General features: G+C 34.7%; 1 protein-coding gene across 2 annotated transcripts in view; it reads left to right on the forward strand.

Annotated features, from left to right (window-relative positions):
• The window catches only part of LOC136026936 (succinate dehydrogenase cytochrome b560 subunit, mitochondrial-like), a 26,748-nt gene that overhangs the window by 2,403 nt on the left and 6,479 nt on the right, over positions 1 to 17,866 (forward strand). For both annotated transcript variants that reach the window (XM_065703782.1, XM_065703783.1), the window contains exons 2-4: positions 7,605 to 7,667; positions 13,338 to 13,564; positions 17,650 to 17,792. In XM_065703782.1, the coding sequence (XP_065559854.1) occupies positions 7,605 to 7,667; positions 13,338 to 13,564; positions 17,650 to 17,792 (433 nt within the window). The remainder of the gene's footprint in view (positions 1 to 7,604; positions 7,668 to 13,337; positions 13,565 to 17,649; positions 17,793 to 17,866) is intronic.

Consider the following 17,866-nt stretch of genomic DNA (forward strand, 5'->3'; position numbering starts at 1 on the left):
GTCTTACTGGATACAGTATGATTGCTCAGGGAGTTCCACTGGTCTACTACCTGACTGGTTAGGAAGTGATGGTGTTCCCTCCTCTGAGCGTTGACCTTTATGAGCTTCTTAGAATGACCCCTTGTCTGCTGTGATGAATTGATGAAGAAAAGACCATAAATTGGATTATTGTGAATCAATTTGTAAGTGTTCATCATGTCACCCTTTTTCTTCAGTAATTCATGCTGCATAAGTTCAGAGTTTACAGTCTTATTGGGCAAGGAAGATGTTGGCACCCATCTACTATCTTTGTTGCTCTCCTCTGTACTTTCTCTATCATGTCCTTGTCCAGTTTGTTGAAGGGAGATGCAAATGACATGCCAGTTTCTAGCCTTGGTCTGACAAGACTCTTGTATAGCTTGGTGTTTGTTTGTGGAGATCTAGTCATGAATATTTGTTGAATTGTCCCTAAAGTGCAGTTTGCACAAGCTACAATCTTTTCAGTATGACTTTGAAACTTTAACTGGCAGTCAGCTATGACACCCAAGTCTCTTTCCTCTGTAACTGCAACTAGGGGTTCTCTTTGACCAGTTATTTGGTTTTGCATGGTGTAAATATGTTTTTGATTTTTATTGCCAAAATGTAAAACTTTACATTTACTTGAATTAAATTCAAGTATCCATTGTCTAGCCCAGTCATCCAGCTTGTTGAGATTGGCTTGGATTGAGGCAGCCTCTGCCCAAGATGTTGCTGCCCCAATGAGCTTAGAATCATCTGCATAGAGTGTGAGAAGGTTTTGGAGTATTTCAGGAGCATCATTGATGTATATGTTGAAAAGTGATGGCCCAAGCATGGTTCCATGTGGAACTCTGCTAAGAACAGGTATAGGTGATGATAGTACACATACTCCTTTATCATTAATAAGAGCAACTCTTTGGGTTTGTTCTCCCAGTAAGTCTACAATCCATTCAGTGATGTCCAAGTGGATGCAACAAGCTTGAAGCTTTCTTTTCAGCCTTAGGTGTGCAACTTTGTCAAATGCTTTTGCTTGATCCAACAAAATCATGTCCATGGGTGTCCCTTTTTCCAGTAGTTTGGTGACTTCATTGTATGACTGTATTAGGTTTGTGTCTGTGGAATGACCATTTAAGAAAGCATGCTGATTTGAAGACATGATGTTGCTGTATGTCAAGTGCTTAGTGACAGCATCATTTATGATTCCCTCAAGAATCTTTGAAGGTACTGATGTTAGACTTATTGGCCTATAATTTTCAACTTTGTCTTTGGAGCCTTTCTTGTGTAATGGTATAACAGAGGCTTTTTTTTCCAGTCAGAGGGGACAGCTTTTTCCTTTAGTGATTTCTTGAACATCCTCACCTCACAACAAGGTGAGGATATTAGTTCAGCAGTCTCTTTGAGTAGTCTTGGGTGTATGCTATCTGGTCCTTTCAACTTTGATTCATCAAGCTTTTTCAGTTGTTTTTGGACATCAGACTCAAAAATGACAACCATTGGCATTGTTACATTGACAGGATATTCCTGGGTATCTGGAATGTTTCTAGAGTTTTCCACTGTGTAGACTGAGGAATATTGTTTGTTTAAGGTTTCTGCTATCTCTGCATGATTAGTGATTTTTGCCAGATGGCGTGGTTAGGTAGGGAATGGAATGTCATCTTGGCTTTGCTGATGATACACAATTCCAGAACTTCTTTTGATTAGTTTTAGTTTCTGTAGCAATGATATCTTCATGCTTTTTTGTAGAGTATTGTGTAATCTTTCTCAGTCTATTCCTTGCTTTTTTGAATTTATCATATTGTTCTCAAGAATTGGTTTGCCTGTATTTAACCCAGTATCTGTTCTTTCTGTTCATTTCCCATTTTATGGACTTTGTCAAGTAAGGTAGGGTGTGTGGCCTCTTGATATATGAGATAGTGGTACATGTCTCCTCATGCTTTAGCATTATTTCCTTGAAGAGATTCCAGCTGTCATTTCTTGATTTGTGCTCAAACAGTGCTTTCTAGTCGCCATTTTGCATTCTCCTTAGTTCCTTGCAGATTTTCTCATAATTGATATATCTTCTGCAAATATGGTTGGAAGAGGGTGGTGACAATTGGATAGTTGTTAAGAGACATACATGATCACTTGCACCAATCAGTGGTAAATGATCAATACTTAGAATTTGATCTGGGTTGTCTGTGATTACTAGGTCAAATAGCAAGGGTATTTGTCCATCTCTGAATCTTGTTGGTGATTCAACAGATTGATATAGCATATTTTCTGCTAGGTAAGTGAGGAAAGCAGAATTCATACCATGACCCTCATGATACTGGGGGGAATACCTTAAGCCATCAACCCAGCTGACTGGAGGAAGGTTAAAATCTCCAATTATTAAAAGGTTCTTTGGCTTCTTATCTTGTAGCAACTGCAGGGCCTTACAAAGTGCCATTTTAGACTCTATTAGGTTTGGGCAACTTGGGCTCCAGTAAAAGGTGGCTATAACTAGACTTTCTTGGGTAGTACAATCTCTATAGTTAAATATTCAACCCAATCCAAAACTTTAATAAGAGAGATTCTGCTTACCAATAAGGTTAGACTGTGATTCCTCTTCTTGGGTCATCTTGTAAGTTTGTAAATAGTATCCAGCAATTCCAATGTGGGCATCATCCAAGGGGTTATTTGTATTCTTCAGCTTATTTTCAGCTATGCAAATCACATCATAATCATTTTTTGTTGCTAAGATCCATAACTCCATTAGTTTATTTGGCAAGGAGTCTACATTTGTGCTCAGCACTTAAAGAAACTTAGAGCAGTGACTTTTAATGTTCTGTACTAGATCACTTGGGCTGCTATCACTTATTTCACTAGCTGTTTGGGCATCTTCATAACTTGTGGATACCGTATCCCTTTCCAAATCTGTGCATCTATTGTCACTACAGTCTAAATATTTTGAACTATCAGATCTATTTACACTAGTGAGAAAGGGAAAGTTCCCAACCCTGCTCACTGCTGGTTTTTTGGGACAATGCGACTATTACAGATAACAAGGTCTTTTTCACCATTTTCCAGCTGGTCCTTTAATTCTTTCACAAGCTTTGCTTGCTTCTCTCTGTCCTCCCTGCTTATATCACTTTGGTACTGAATTGTCTCCTTTTTCAAAAAGGAGATTCTAGTGATTTCGTTTTTTATCATCATGTTGGGGACAGTAAATATCACTGGCGCTATTCTTTGTGGCTGTTGTCTGGCAACAGTCTGGTTATTCTTGAGATGAAATTCGGGAAGTTTATAGGAGGTTTTTAGGTGCTCGCTGATGAGCATTATATCAGCCTGTTCCTTCTCCTGGCTTGTACCCTGCTCTAGCTTGGGAATTCCGTGAGCTATGATATTTAGCCTTCAGTGCTGCCTATCATGGTCTCTTCTTATTTTGTCTTTCACTTCTTTGCGGGCTTCCAATTTGTGAGCCTTAGTAATGGCTGTGAGCTCGGCATGGAATTCGTTTGTTAGGGTTTCCTTCAACACTTTTAGTTCTTCTCCAACCAGGTATTTGACTTGTGTTTCCATGTCAGCTTTGTTGCACTTTTTTAACAGTCCTATTTCAATTTCCGAAGCTCTTTCAGTGACTGAATCAACCATTATAGTCATTTCTGCAAGCAGTTCAGTTTTTAGGCAATCAATTTGTTCTTTCACAATCATGTTTACATCCTCAGCGGTAACACTTTTTCTTGTGGGGTCAGCTAAACAAAGGAGGCAATACCAGGAGAATGCCTTTATTCTTTCTTGCATCAGAATAGTACTTTTTGTTTTGATTCAAAAGCAGAGTTGAGGATTGAGTCAAGCAGTTGTAAAACTAGTTGTAAGACTACTAAAATATCATCCTTATTAACAAGAGTGGGTATTTCTCTTCTAGTAGTGAGTTTGGCATTTAAATCCTTCCAGAATTTTTTTAGGGCTGATTTTGCTTCATTAATAATTCCTTTCTCTTGTTCTTTATCTTAAGCTTATGCTGTACTGCCAACTTTATTTCTTGCTGTGTTATACTCAATTCCACTGGATTTGTTTTTTTGTGAGAGATTCTCAAAATACTACCATGGCAACTTGAAATATAGATGGTGTTTGTTACTGTAGGCATTTGAATGTAAAACTTGTAATTCACAAACAGGAAGTAAACAAATTTATAAAAGAGAAAAAAGTAAGTGAAAGTACAAGCAAATAGAAGATCTGGTGACAACAATTTTTTTTACATATTACTAAGTAAAAATTGTTTTATTAACATATTTCCTTCTGGAAAGATCTACTGCTAAATACTGACCACATTGGGCGTTGACCAACAGTTTCAGCAAAACTGAAATCTGTAGAAATGGCAACTTGCATGAAAAACAATGTGAAAGTTTCAAATTATCAATCATGCAATTTTGGATTATTTGAAATTATGTAATAATATATCTTTTATTTCTGCACTTTGAATAATTTACAAATACCTTATACTCTGTCAATACAATCTGACCTTAACCCTCTGATAGCTTGTGACATGATTAGGACTATTCTCCTAGAGTCTGCACGAGATTGCCACTTGGGATTTTCAAAAGTATGTTAGAGATTTTCTCACAAATAATTAGTTTTTTCCCCAGTTCTCTGATCACTTAATGTCTCTAGATTGGTTCTGTGCTTTGTTTTTGTTGGTGGAATCATGTTTTACTCCCTTGCATAGCTTGGACTTTTTTTTGGGGGGGGGGGGGGGGGGTAATGTTTGGTTTGACAATGTGAATTTATTATTTAAAAAATGTATCTGTTTAATTTTTTTAGTTTTGTTTCTCCCCTGTTTTTTTCCTGGCTATAGAGCTTTACAGGGGAGAATATGTTGAAGTATTGGTTATTTTTATGTGTAATTTGCTGTTGGTAATGGCATTCAGTGATATATCTCTTGTTTTGTCTTTTTTCAATAAATTCAGTTCATGAGTTAGGCAGTTTAAATAAAAAGTACTTTCACCAAAAGGTTGCCCTTAATAGAGGTACTGGAGAAACCTTTCTCTGCCACATTTATAATGAACTTATTAATTTTTATTCCATCCACAAAATTATATTTTGCATTCTAATAGAATTTCTGATAACACCATACTTGGTAAGCAATTAGCCTCTTACATAAGATAAAAGTTTGAGTTTGAAATGCCATTCACTATTGTATTTTTTACTCAATCACATTTTCATCATTGCTGTGAAAGGGTTTTCCTATTATAGGGTCAGTGTTCCTTTTAAGATTTGGTTTCTATATTATCATTTGACTTTTTATTTTTTAATATAAAAAAAAACGAAAAAGAACAGAGCCATTGGTTTGTCTTGATACAAATAGACTATAAACAAAAATACAAAAAAAAGAATTGGACCCCTGGGTATTTACTGGAAGGGAGTATATGGAGATATTAACAAATATATATTAATAACAAATAAATTCTGTGGGCTGAGCACATTATGGAGAGACATAATTACACCAGAATGCACAAAGAAACAAAATCATGACACTTTTTAAGGGGCACAGGGCAAAACAGCTTTTTGTCTGAATTTGTTTTATTATTATCCTGCTCTGAAGACAGTCAAAGACATCTTGACCAAATATTTGCAATGTCCTCTTTGTTTTTCACTGGCTATTAGTATCCTCATTTATCTATTCTTTACAAATTTTTCGTTTTGTTTGTCTGGTTTTTATGGCGCTTGGTATTAACCAAGTGACATATAGCAATCACAAATTCTGTCAGTCTGTCTGTTGGTCTGTCCTGGTTTTGCTACTTTAGGCACTTCCAGGTAAGCTAGGATGATGGAATTTGGCAGACTTATCAGGGACCAGACCAGATTAAATTAGAAATAATCGTTTTCCCGATTTGACCATCTGGGGGGGGGGGAGTGGGGGGCCTGTTAATTTGGAAAAAAATGAAGCATTTTTAACTTATGAACAGGCAATGGGATTTTAATGAAAGTTGATGTTTGGAAAAATATCGTGTCTCAGAGCTCTTATTTTAAACCTCAACCAGATCTGGTGACATTGGGGGGAGTTGGAGGGGGGGACCTGAAATCTTGGATAACATTTAAAGTGGAGGGATTGGGATGAAACTTAGTGGGAACAATAAGCACTAGTCCTAGATACGTGATTGACATAACCAGAACGGATACGCTCTCTTCGGGGGAGTTGGGGGGGGGGTTAATTCTGAAAAATTGAAAAAATGAGGTATTTTTAAATTACAAAGAAGTGATCGGATCTTAGTGAAATTTGATGCTTAGAAGGATATCGTGTCTCAGAGCTCTTATTTTAAATCCCCACCGTATCTGGTGACATTGGGGGGACCTAAAATCTTGGAAAACGCTTGGAGTGGAAGGATAGGGATGAAACTTGATGGGAAAAAATAATAATAAGTCCTAGACACATGATTGACATAACCGGAACAGATCCGCTCTCCTTGGGGGAGTTGGGGGGAGGGTTAATTCTGAAAGATTAGAAAAATGAGGTACTTTTAACTTACAAAGGAGTGATTGGATCTTAATGAAATTTGTCGTTTGAACGGATATTTGATGGATATCATGTCCCATAGTTCTTATTTTAAATCCCGACTGGATCCAGTGAAGGGGAACTTGGGTTGGGGCAGAACTTAAAATCTTGGAAAACACTTAGAGTGGAGGGATCAGGATGAAACTTGGTGGGAAAAATAAGCAAAAGTCCTAAATATGGGATTGACATAACCGGAACGGATCTGCTCTCTTTGGGGGAGTTGGAGGGGGGGTTAATTATGAAAAATTAGAAGAAATAGGTATTTTAACTTACGAAAGAGTGATTGTATCTTAATGAAATTTCATAGTTAGAAGGACCTCGAAACTTTGATCTCAATCAATCCAATCATTCCGGATCCAGTGTCATTAGGGGGGGGGGACTGGAAATCTTGGAAATGCTTAAAGCAGAGAGATCAGGATGAAACTTGGTGGAAAGAATAAGCAAAAGTCCAAGATAGGTGACTGACATAACTGGACCGGATCTGCTCTCTTTGGTGGAATTGGGGGGGGGGTAATTTTGAAAATTGAGTTATTTGTAACTTACGAAAAGGTGACCAGATCTTAATGAAATTTGATGTTTGAAAGGATATTGTGTCTCAGAGATGAGACCCTAAAGACACTAGATCCAGAGTGATTGGATTGATTGAGATCAAAGTTTCGAGATCCTTCTAACTATGAAATTTCATTAAGATGCAATCACTCTTTTGTAAGTTAAAATATCTATTTTTTTACATTTGCACACATAACGGAGAGGGAGAAGTTCAAACCTAGTTTAGGTTTGAAGGACCCTTGTGGAGCTTTCTACGTGAATACTTTAAGTTTTGAGGGGGATGGTGAAAATGATCATGGTGCCATGGTTTTCCCCAACATCATGTAGGCTTACCTTGTTCTGCTTGCTTTTCTAAGAAATATCCAATTATCATGTTTTCCAGGAGAGAAAGATGTCCAGCACATAGATTTTTTTTTTTCATTACCTGTATTAAATTTTGTTTGTCTATAAATTCTGTATGGGCTTTGTAACTAAGTTCAGTTGTATCTTAAATGTAGTCTTTTCTTGTCAGATTTCTTTGAGGATAATCAGTTTTTTTTTCTAGGATTCTATCTGCCTTTTTAAGGAACACATCTGGTAATCCATGTCTACCAGGATCATGGTTAAGGTAAACATTTTCATCACAAAAACAACTTCTTTATGTGAATTTTCCTGATCAAAATGTATAGCAAGAAATTAATATGGGTATGCTGCTAGCTATGGTAGTTTTGTTTTTCTTTTATGCAACAGTTGAATATCCATTGTAAAATAATTTAAAGATGTCCTTATCGGATATATTTGTCATTGTAAAACACTCTGTTTGAAAAGTGACTGCTGGGCGAGTTATTTTAATGTGCTATTTTTACAAAGGTGCCGGGCCGGAGGTTTGAGGATACACACCCCTCCTCTGTGTTCGATTAAGAAATATAAAACAGCTGTGCAATTATGCTACTAAAGATTCCTGTATTACCACAATCTTGGCCTACCTACTGGATTTTGCAATTTGTTTTTTAGGGTCATGGTTTTTGATGCCCCATAAAACAAAGAAAAGCATTCAGGACCAATGGCCTGGTTCAGAGGACAAAATTATGTATAGAGCTTTACTACTACTACTGCTAGTAACTCACTACAGTACCAAGTTGCAAGAGACCAGCACAGCTATGCACACCCCTTCTCCAGCCTAATCTATTCAAAACTGAATAAGATACCCCCTGATATATAGCTTTAGTGGATAGATTTTGGAAGCAACTTTTGCAGTGTATAATATAACCCTGGATAAATAGAATAATGCGACCACAGGATCTCCAAGGAGATATCCACCCTAGAAAACATATAGACTGAATTTAATGCTAACAGAATGCCTCTTTTCTTTAATAAAATCCATTTCAGAAAAAAATGTGTTATTCAGGATTGGTTTATATTAGGTGTGCAAACAATTATTGCATACTTTGATGTTTTAAGATCATTGAAAGGTAATTTGGCATCTCTGGATGTCAAAATGTAAGATATGAAGTTTTTTTTTTAGAATGCCAATGTATTGATGAATTGACTTTATATGCTAAACAGATATAATAATTGCTAATGCAGTTTGTTATGACGTATTGTTGGGTAGCTACAAAAAACTTTTCCCATGAATCCGGCTTTAAATACATGGAGCAAGGCAAGTTGACAAGATAAAACCATCACTTCTACTAAGAATCTCAGTGAAGATTCTAGCTTTTTGCTTGACAAATTCTACTGGTTCATTACCAACCATTAAGTCATATTTTCGACCATCTAGGACTTTCTAAAACCATTTATTTTACTTATAAAACGATGGATTCTTGTTCAAGCAATTATAATTTTTATTTGAGAGCTAAAATTCTCCCAAAATTACTCTATGAGTTCCTACGGACAAGTTTTATGTTGGCTCAAAAGGATTTTTCGGATGTTTTTTTTTGGCTTTTACTACTTCGAAGCATTCTTTGGACACAGTAAAAACAAAATTATTGGGTAAGTGGATAAAATAATTACCTGCTTGTTTTTTGCAAAGTGGTTTGCTAATACTAACTGGTATTATCATCAATTATGCTAATATCATGGATAAAACTATCCTAGTTTGGATATCTCGAAAATAGTGCCAAGATGCTTTGCTTTCATATAAGCAATTCAACTCAGAAAGGGCTGCAAGAATGTAAGGGATAATGCCAATTATGTTGCAGGTTCATCAATTATGCAGATTGATCTTTTTTCTCATCTCTTTATCTAATTTGAAGATTACTTCGTAAATAACACAATAGAAAGATTGTCCTTGAAGATTCTTTCCAGGTTATCTCCTGGTTTATTATAAGGTGAATTAGGCTTTCAAAAAGGACTGTAAGACTAAAAGGGACACTATCAATAATAGTGGAAACTGTCCAATTTGGAGATGGATCGTGAAGAATATATCGCTCCCAAATTTTTATCCAGTTTGAAAATTATAAGATGTAAACAGTATGGAAGAGAGATTATCCTTGCTGATTCTCTCCTGGCTATTTCCTACTTTACTACAAGATGAATCAGTCTCCCAAAAAAAAACTATGGGCATTAACTTCTAAAAAAGACTGTTGTCATCTCTTGTCTTATCATATAGTGTGACGAATACCAGAGTCACATATTATAGGGTTACATATTATAGAGTCACATAAAATTTCACATATTATATTTACATATTATCACAGGATTATAGAAACACTTAATGAGAGATTAAAATTTCAGAGTAAAAGACTTACAGAGGAAAGGATTTAAAAGATTAATAAGTATTTAGAGGGAAATACGTAATTGAGGTTGTAAGTGGCAACAGTACCATCTTTTCAATTGGAGTTGGTTGTCTCTATTACTCCTGAAACCAGGTAAGGAGACTTTTGAAGATACTTTAAGCTAGTTTCTGGAAGGCAAACAATCCTTGTCCAGTTATCACAAATATAGTTGAGTAGTTTTTGTATTTTAGTGGTACTTATTGATGTGTAGTTCTGTTATAAAATACACAGTGAAACATTAAAACTAGTTGACATGAGTGAGGCAACAGTATTGAACCACCTGATGCTTGATTAAGTTTTCTGAGGCTTTGTATTCTGCTGTTTTGAGAGTACTCTTCGAAACATCATTTTGCAAGGTCTTGACATATATTATGCTATACTCTATTGGCATATTGTGCTTTGAAAGAAGTTACATTGAAACTGAAAGCCGGGCTACCCCCTTCTTTGGATTTTTTAGCTTTTCATATTTTCAGCTCCTTATTGCAGTTTTATGGCTGAATGAATTTAATTTAATTGGAAACCATCTGCAAAAACAAAAGATAGTATCATGCATAAAGAATTGAACAAAGAAAAAATAACAATTATGACAGTATCAATAAATTGCAGCCTAACAAAAAAAGAAAAGAAAAATAGTAGGTTAAAAGAAATCAACTATGAATTCTAGGCCATAGGTGACATGCAATTTTGTTTGAAATTCAATTTCTGGGCTGGTTATGCTATATTTCCTAATCAATATTAAGTTGTGTGTCGATGATGGCATATGAGGGAGGCATTTTGGGAAAAAGAAAAAGGTGGAACCCCATAACACACCGAAAATTTTCCACATCTTGGCTGGTCAAGCTCATTATCTCAAAGCTCACATGATGGGTCAAATTCAGTGGATAACAATGGTTGAAGTGGGGGCGTTTGTCACTATCCATGATGAAAACGAAAATGACTTTCAAGAGGTACTTCCTAAGAGCTCCAAAAAAGGAAAAATCTCCCCAATCAAAAATAATTCCCGTGCCCTCCCCTTGCTCCAACTCCTCCTTCACATAATCTTGGAATATACTTAAAAATTTATCCTGATACCTCATTTAAGATAAATAAGATAACTCTAATAAGGGTTGCAATCCTCAAATTGTTAAAAACCATGTTTTCTTTAAACATTAACCATGATGGATCTTTGCTAATAGCTCTCCAAGATTGGAAATCAGCAGACATACTACTTAACTTAAAAACCCTTCTTAAAATCCCAATAAAGTCTGCTCTATGGATCCCAAACCCGTACCCAACTAAAGTAGTTGTGTATAACATCCCTCCAGGAGTAGTGAGCTTGACCAGCCAAGATGTGGAACATTTTGGTAGTATTTGGGGAAGGGTCAGGGGGACCTTTTGGGGGGTGTTCCATGCATTGCCTATTGGAATAAGCTTTAATAGCAACAAAAGAGGATTATAATACCAGACCGCCTGCACTCTTGTGAAGGGATGACTTCACCATCCACTAAAATCCCCCACAGTGTTGTTCAGAAGATGGTTTGGTGCATGATTGGTTGGGTTGACTGCTGATAAATCGAGATAAAATATTCACAAGAGATTTTATTAAAAATTTCTTAAAGTTTTGCTGTCGTGTTCTTCTTTCCTCACACATATATGTTTTTATAATTATTCAGCCTTGTTTTCTTCTTCCCAACTGTGGTCTCCGTAATTTGAAATGAAATCAAGTGTCAAATAATTCTGTACTTTTTCTTTTAAATAAATTTTGCATTAAAATCAAACCAGTCGTTTGTCTTTTTCTCTGCTTTCAATATAATGGATTTTATCACTTTGGCTTCTTAATAGCTCAATAACTAGCCTCAATTATGAACTTTGTCTGAGAAAAAAACAATTAATTTCTTTTTTTGTTCACGAGTCTTGTAGCTACCACTTTAAACAATAATACCAGGGGACAGAGATTCACTCAGTACCATTAATTCAGTAAAGAGAAGCTGGGTTATTTATGATAAATCCCGTGTGGCTTTAGAAACGACAAAAATTGAACCAAACCAAAAATATACCAAAATATAAATTTGGACATTTTTAGGACGACCTATATAAAAATAAAGAGTCCCATTATCAAGCATGCAAAAAGTTTCAAAGCTGCCAATAACAGAACTTGGCAAAATTCCAAAAGCTGCCGACACTTTTGCAGTGCAACTTGTGTTTTGACAGCTTTGCTTTAAGCAAATAATATTTTTATATGTAAAATTTGGAGAATAGTAGCAAATGTAAAAAGAAAAAAAACTGCTGACTGTCACTAAGCCATGGAAACTGCCGAGTAGCATGGTTGCCAGGTTGCCCCACTTTTTGAACGTCGGCCCATTATATTTTATGAAATGGCTTAACTTAGGTGCAAAAATCAAAATTTCGGTAAACATTGCTTACTCTCTTCTTTGGATCGTTTGTCAATTAATTAAAAACAACGAGTTTTTTCAACTTAATGTAAGGAGCAACATTAAAACTAGAACCAACAGAAATTATTACTTATATGAGGGAGATTGTTCCTCCTCAATATCTCGCTGTTCACGCTAAAATTGATTATCCCAGGCTCTCCTTTTATTTTTTATTCACCAAAATTAGTCATATTCGGAAAAAAAAAGTTGAACATTTTTTTCAACTCAGGAAAGGATAAAACGGACCCTATACTAGGTAGTGGTGTCTACGGAGTCCCGTGTTCATGTGGAAAATTTCCCATCAACAACAAGGGGAACGATTGCAGGAACACAAAATTTTAATAGATAAGTCCCTGAGATTTGAAAATTAAAATGACAACTTTGATACTTATATGAGGGAGATTGTCCCTCCTCAATATCTCGCGTATAACTTTTGATTCTTTGAAAATATTCTTGATTCTTTCATTCTTTGATTCTTTGAGATTTGAAAATAAAAATGACCATATTGATTCTTATAACTTTGATACTTATATGAGGGAAATTGTTCCTTCTCAATATCTCGCTGTTCATGCTAAAATTGATTATCCCAGGTTCTCCTTTTATTCTTTTATACACCAAAATTAGTCATATTCGGAAAAAAAGTTGAACATTTTTTTCAACTCAGGAAAGGATAAAACGGACCCTATACTAAGTAGTGGTGTCTACAGAGTTCCGTGTTCATGTGGAAAATTTCACATTGGTAGGACCCATCAATAACAAGGGGAACGATTGCATGAACACAAAATTTCAATAGATAAGTCCCTGAGATTTGAAAATTAAAATGACAACTTTGATTCTTATAACTTTGATACTTATATGAGGGAGATTGTCCTCATATAAGTATAAAAGTATCAAGTAAAAGTACATTACGTTATATTTGCCAATCAGCTTACTGCAAGTAAATATGGATTTTTGATAAAGCTACATTTCAATTTTTCAGTGGATTTTTTTATTAACAATTTAATTATTTAAATAATAATTATTAAAACATAATTAAAATAATCATTTAAATTAATTTAACAAATTAATTATTCAATTAACAATGGATTTGACACAATATTATGCTTTCAGACCCAAAGGATGCATATATGCATCAACGGTTGCTCCTGGTGTCCGGGATATTCCTGAACCAAAGCGTGTTTCTCCGACCGAAGATTTCTACAACAAAAACAAGAGGTTAAACAGGCCAATGTCACCACATTTGACCATCTACAAATATCAGATCACATCTACCCTGTCAATTTCGCATAGAATAACAGGTGTTGCTCAATCTGCAGCTCTCTCAGGGTTTGCCATTGGCAAGTATTATTTATATATTATTTTGTGTAGCAAGAGGTTTTGCCATTATTTCCATTGTTGTTTGAGGCATTTGTGATTAAAAAAGAGTGTAGTCTATTAGAGGTAAACCACCCTTAGAGGTCTTACATAATTTTTCAGCGTTGAGTTTTGGAGAAAATCTGTTTATTTACAATTTTTAATCAAAGATAAAAATTAAAGTCAAATTAAATTAAAATAAAAGTTAAAACTTAAATTAAATTTTTATAGTTACACTATCGTGAAGCTCATAACGCTCATACACATATAAGAACGGATAAATATAGTTCCTATCCTTCAAGGGGAAGGAGGAGAATCTGAAAAAAACCTGCATTTTAGTTTCGACACCCCTTTCATGAGCACAGCTTCAATCTATACGTGGGGTGGATGTGTGTGTGTGTTAATGTATTGTTCAGTGGCAGATAGCGTTGAAGACAATATCCGATTTGGGGACGGGTTGTATCGTTTTAAAATTCATCAAATATATAATGAAAAAAGAAATCACCAATGCAACAGCACAAACCCAGAAAAATCAAATCATATAAACAAAAAAGAAAGGCAGAAGGGGAAAGGAAGACTGTTTTCCTACTTTAGTAATTAATATAGATCAGCACTTGAACGAGGCCTTAACCCTACTCATCCATCCAATTATATAGTTCAAACAGCATAACCATACACAATCAAGCGTAAAGGATAATCTATGGACAGGCAGTCGTGTCGTTAGTAAGTATAAGTCGTCATTTACCAAATATTAAAAATAATAAAAGAGACAAATATTTCAGAGGCGACAACCCAACACAAGGGTTCATCAGGAGAATACACACTTGCCTATAGAGTTTCGGTACTTTAATATGCTAAAAATAAGGTTTTTAAGATGTTGGGCCCACTAACACTGGGCCCATTCATAACACCAATTATCTAGTTGGCCTATTTCTGACCTCTAGGCATTGTTCACCTATTTCTTAAATTCCACCGAAGTTTTTTTTTTTTTTTCCACCTCACACAAACAATCCATAGGCAATTTCTCTAGACCTTCACTTATTCAAAGTCTCAGCCAATTAGTCTTCTTAACATTAATTTGTATGACTTCTTGCACCCTGGAACCTCAACCTCTCAACCCCTGAACCTCAGAACCTCTGAAAATTGTAGGATGCTGAAATCATCATTATAATCTAAGTCTAGGAGATTTTCCTGTTCCCCCATTGCCTTTATTTTGCTCTTTAGGACAAATTCCATCAAAACAGTCTGCAAAAATGGGGATAGGACACAGCCCTGCTTTGCTCTTAATTCAACACGAAACCAGCGACTAACCTAATGTCCTACCCTTAACTGCAGTAGTATTATTCTTGAACATTGCTATAGTTACTTTGCTGTATTTATCGGGTATTCCATACATGCTTAGGATTTTCGCTTAAGCTCTTCTATCAGATGAATCAAAGGTTAGCTCATAATATACAAAACTTAGGACTAATGGAATTTGATGACTCACGCACTTCTCAGTTATTAATTTAAGAGTGAAAATTTGGTCGATGCATCCTCTGCCCTTCCTACAACCGTCCAAAAAGTATCATTAAACTAAGTAAGCATCCTACAGAAAGTAAGATAATGCCTCTATAATTACCACACTCACTCTTATCACCTTTCTTAAAGAGGGGCTTAATTAGGACTTTCCTAAAATTGCTAGGTGCTTCCTCTTTTTCAAAAACCGTACTTATAATTTTCATATCCAAAGTGTCGCAAACTTTTGTATTCCTTTCTGTATTTTTCCTGTAACTCTATAGCAGTTTTGCACATTTTGTCATTTCTTTTCATTCATTCAGATTCTTTGTTCTCTTCATATCTCTTTAAGTTTTTCCTTATCACTAATTGTGGCCCCGTTCCTATCTTTAACCGGGGAGTCCAGATTGACTACCCCCTCTCAATTTATTAACATTCTAGAACAATATTTTTACTATTTTACAATATATACTTATATTTTTACAATATATTTCATAGTAAAGATTATATTTTTACAATATTTTACTATTATGCTGTCTCCCTGCATCTTACAAATCTTTCAGAAAATAAACCCTTGGCCTCTACTTCGCAACTCCTTAATTCATATTTTAATGCTTTCTCTGTTTTCTTTACATTTCTTTTGTTTTCATATGATCTATCACTCAGATTATTCTTGTACAAACCCCTTCTCCTTTTTATTAAACATAAAGCTTTTTCGCTAATATTCCTAGCTGCGTTCCTAACTTTATTCCCTAAAATACCATCAGCGATTTCACAAACTGATTCCAAAAAATTATTCCATCCCTTTTCTCCTTCGCCAATTTTAGACTCAGTTTAGTATTCAACTATTCCTGGAAATTTTCTCTCAAATTTTCATCCTGAATAACTTCTCTAAATTCAGCTTTTGATTAACCCTGAACACTATTATATGTATATATATATATATATATATATATATATATATATATATATATATATATATATATATATATATATATATATATATATATATATATATATATATATATATATATATATATATATATATATATGGTATATATGTGGTATATGTGTATATATATGGTAACTTTTACTTTTAACATCATTACACAGCACTTCTATTTAACCTAATAATTTATATCGATCCTGCTAGTCTTCGGTTTACAAATACATTAATCAATAAGGTTAGCTGGCTTACCATCACACGAATATCATGTTAACTTATGGGTCATTTTACAAATACATAACAAATAAGGTTAGCTGTCTTACCATCACCTGAATATCATGCTAACTTATGGGTCATTTTATAAATAAAACACTGTATTGATTATATAACTATTTTTACACTTACAAAATTCCAATTGTCTATAACCATTACTGTTTTCTTTTCCTAACCAAAGTTTACATAGGCTAGGATATCATCCATACCTATTTCTACTGGTATAAACTATATTTTATTGGGAATTGGCCTTCATAGAAAAAGTTTTTTCTTGTAAAATTATAATTTTGGAAAAAGCACTCAAAGTAAAGATAGTCCAGAACATGTGTAAATCTTTATTCCAGAACTTGCGAAAGCTATTAATATCACGGATCATTCGGAATCTCTGACTTCATAATCCTGATTTTTACATGTATATATTAGTCTTATTTCAGTAGTCATTAGTATCCTTTATAATCATTACTAAAATACTAACATTAATAAGTTGGTGCAAAACAAATAAAATAGCCGAAACATCTGAATGTCTTTAAATGTGGGTAGTATTCTTCTATACTCATACTGTGTGATCACTATAATACATGTTATGCAAAAAATAAAAAATTGTAATGTTTTTTTTTTTTATTCTATTTTTTTCTCCAAGTTTCAGAATTGGAGGACTGAGTGTTACGTATACCATATCCAGAAAAATAGCTTTCAAGGCAGACAAATATCCAGGGGGGGGGCACTTTTGGCATTCTTTTTAAATATTCTGGGGTCTAACGTTGCGCACAAGTACAATCGTTGGCATTGATTGCCAAATGGGGATGAGGAGAAACCTTTTATAGATTTTCATTCAAAAAATCGAAACAGAAAATGGGGTCAATTCTTTACCCTATCCTCAAATATAGGTAGGGTTTTGTTTATACTACTGCCAACCATACAATGCAATAACCTGGGTCATAAATGAGTGGGGGTGGTATATTTTGATTATATACTTTTTTGTATCTTCATTTCATCTCCTCGCCTCCCTATATTTCGAAAACAAATTTCTGTACAAACAAATCTAAAAAATCCTTACCCCTCTCCCAATATTTTTATGGATATGCGACACTGGCACTTACCATGGAAAGAATAATAATAATAAAAAAACTAGTTCATGTTGTGTGAATAAAGCCAGATTTAAAATGAAATTTAAAAACACCAAAAGATAGGAAATAATAGGTCAAGCCTAGCCTAATAGTTGTTTTATAAATTTGTCTTTTCTTTTGTATGCTCATATAACATTTTTTTCAGTTTACGTTGTGTACGCTGCTAATAAGTTTCTGTTTTTAGTCAGTTTCTATTTTTTTTTTGCTCATTTTCCTTTTATTATAGCTGCAATGACACTGCCAGGGATGTACCCAATGTATTTAGAAACACTAAATAATTTAGCACTTGGACCTGCTATAATTGGTGGGGTCAAGTTCGTAATTGCACTGCCTTTTATGTATCACTTATGTGCTGGGATGAGACATTTGGTATGTATTAATTAGTATTCTTCATCTTCTATGTTTTTCAGGCCAATCTTTAATGCATCTCTTTAGTGTTAGGG

Source organism: Artemia franciscana, chromosome 5, assembly GCF_032884065.1.
Source record: "Artemia franciscana chromosome 5, ASM3288406v1, whole genome shotgun sequence".
Classification (NCBI taxonomy): Eukaryota; Metazoa; Arthropoda; class Branchiopoda; order Anostraca; family Artemiidae; genus Artemia; species Artemia franciscana.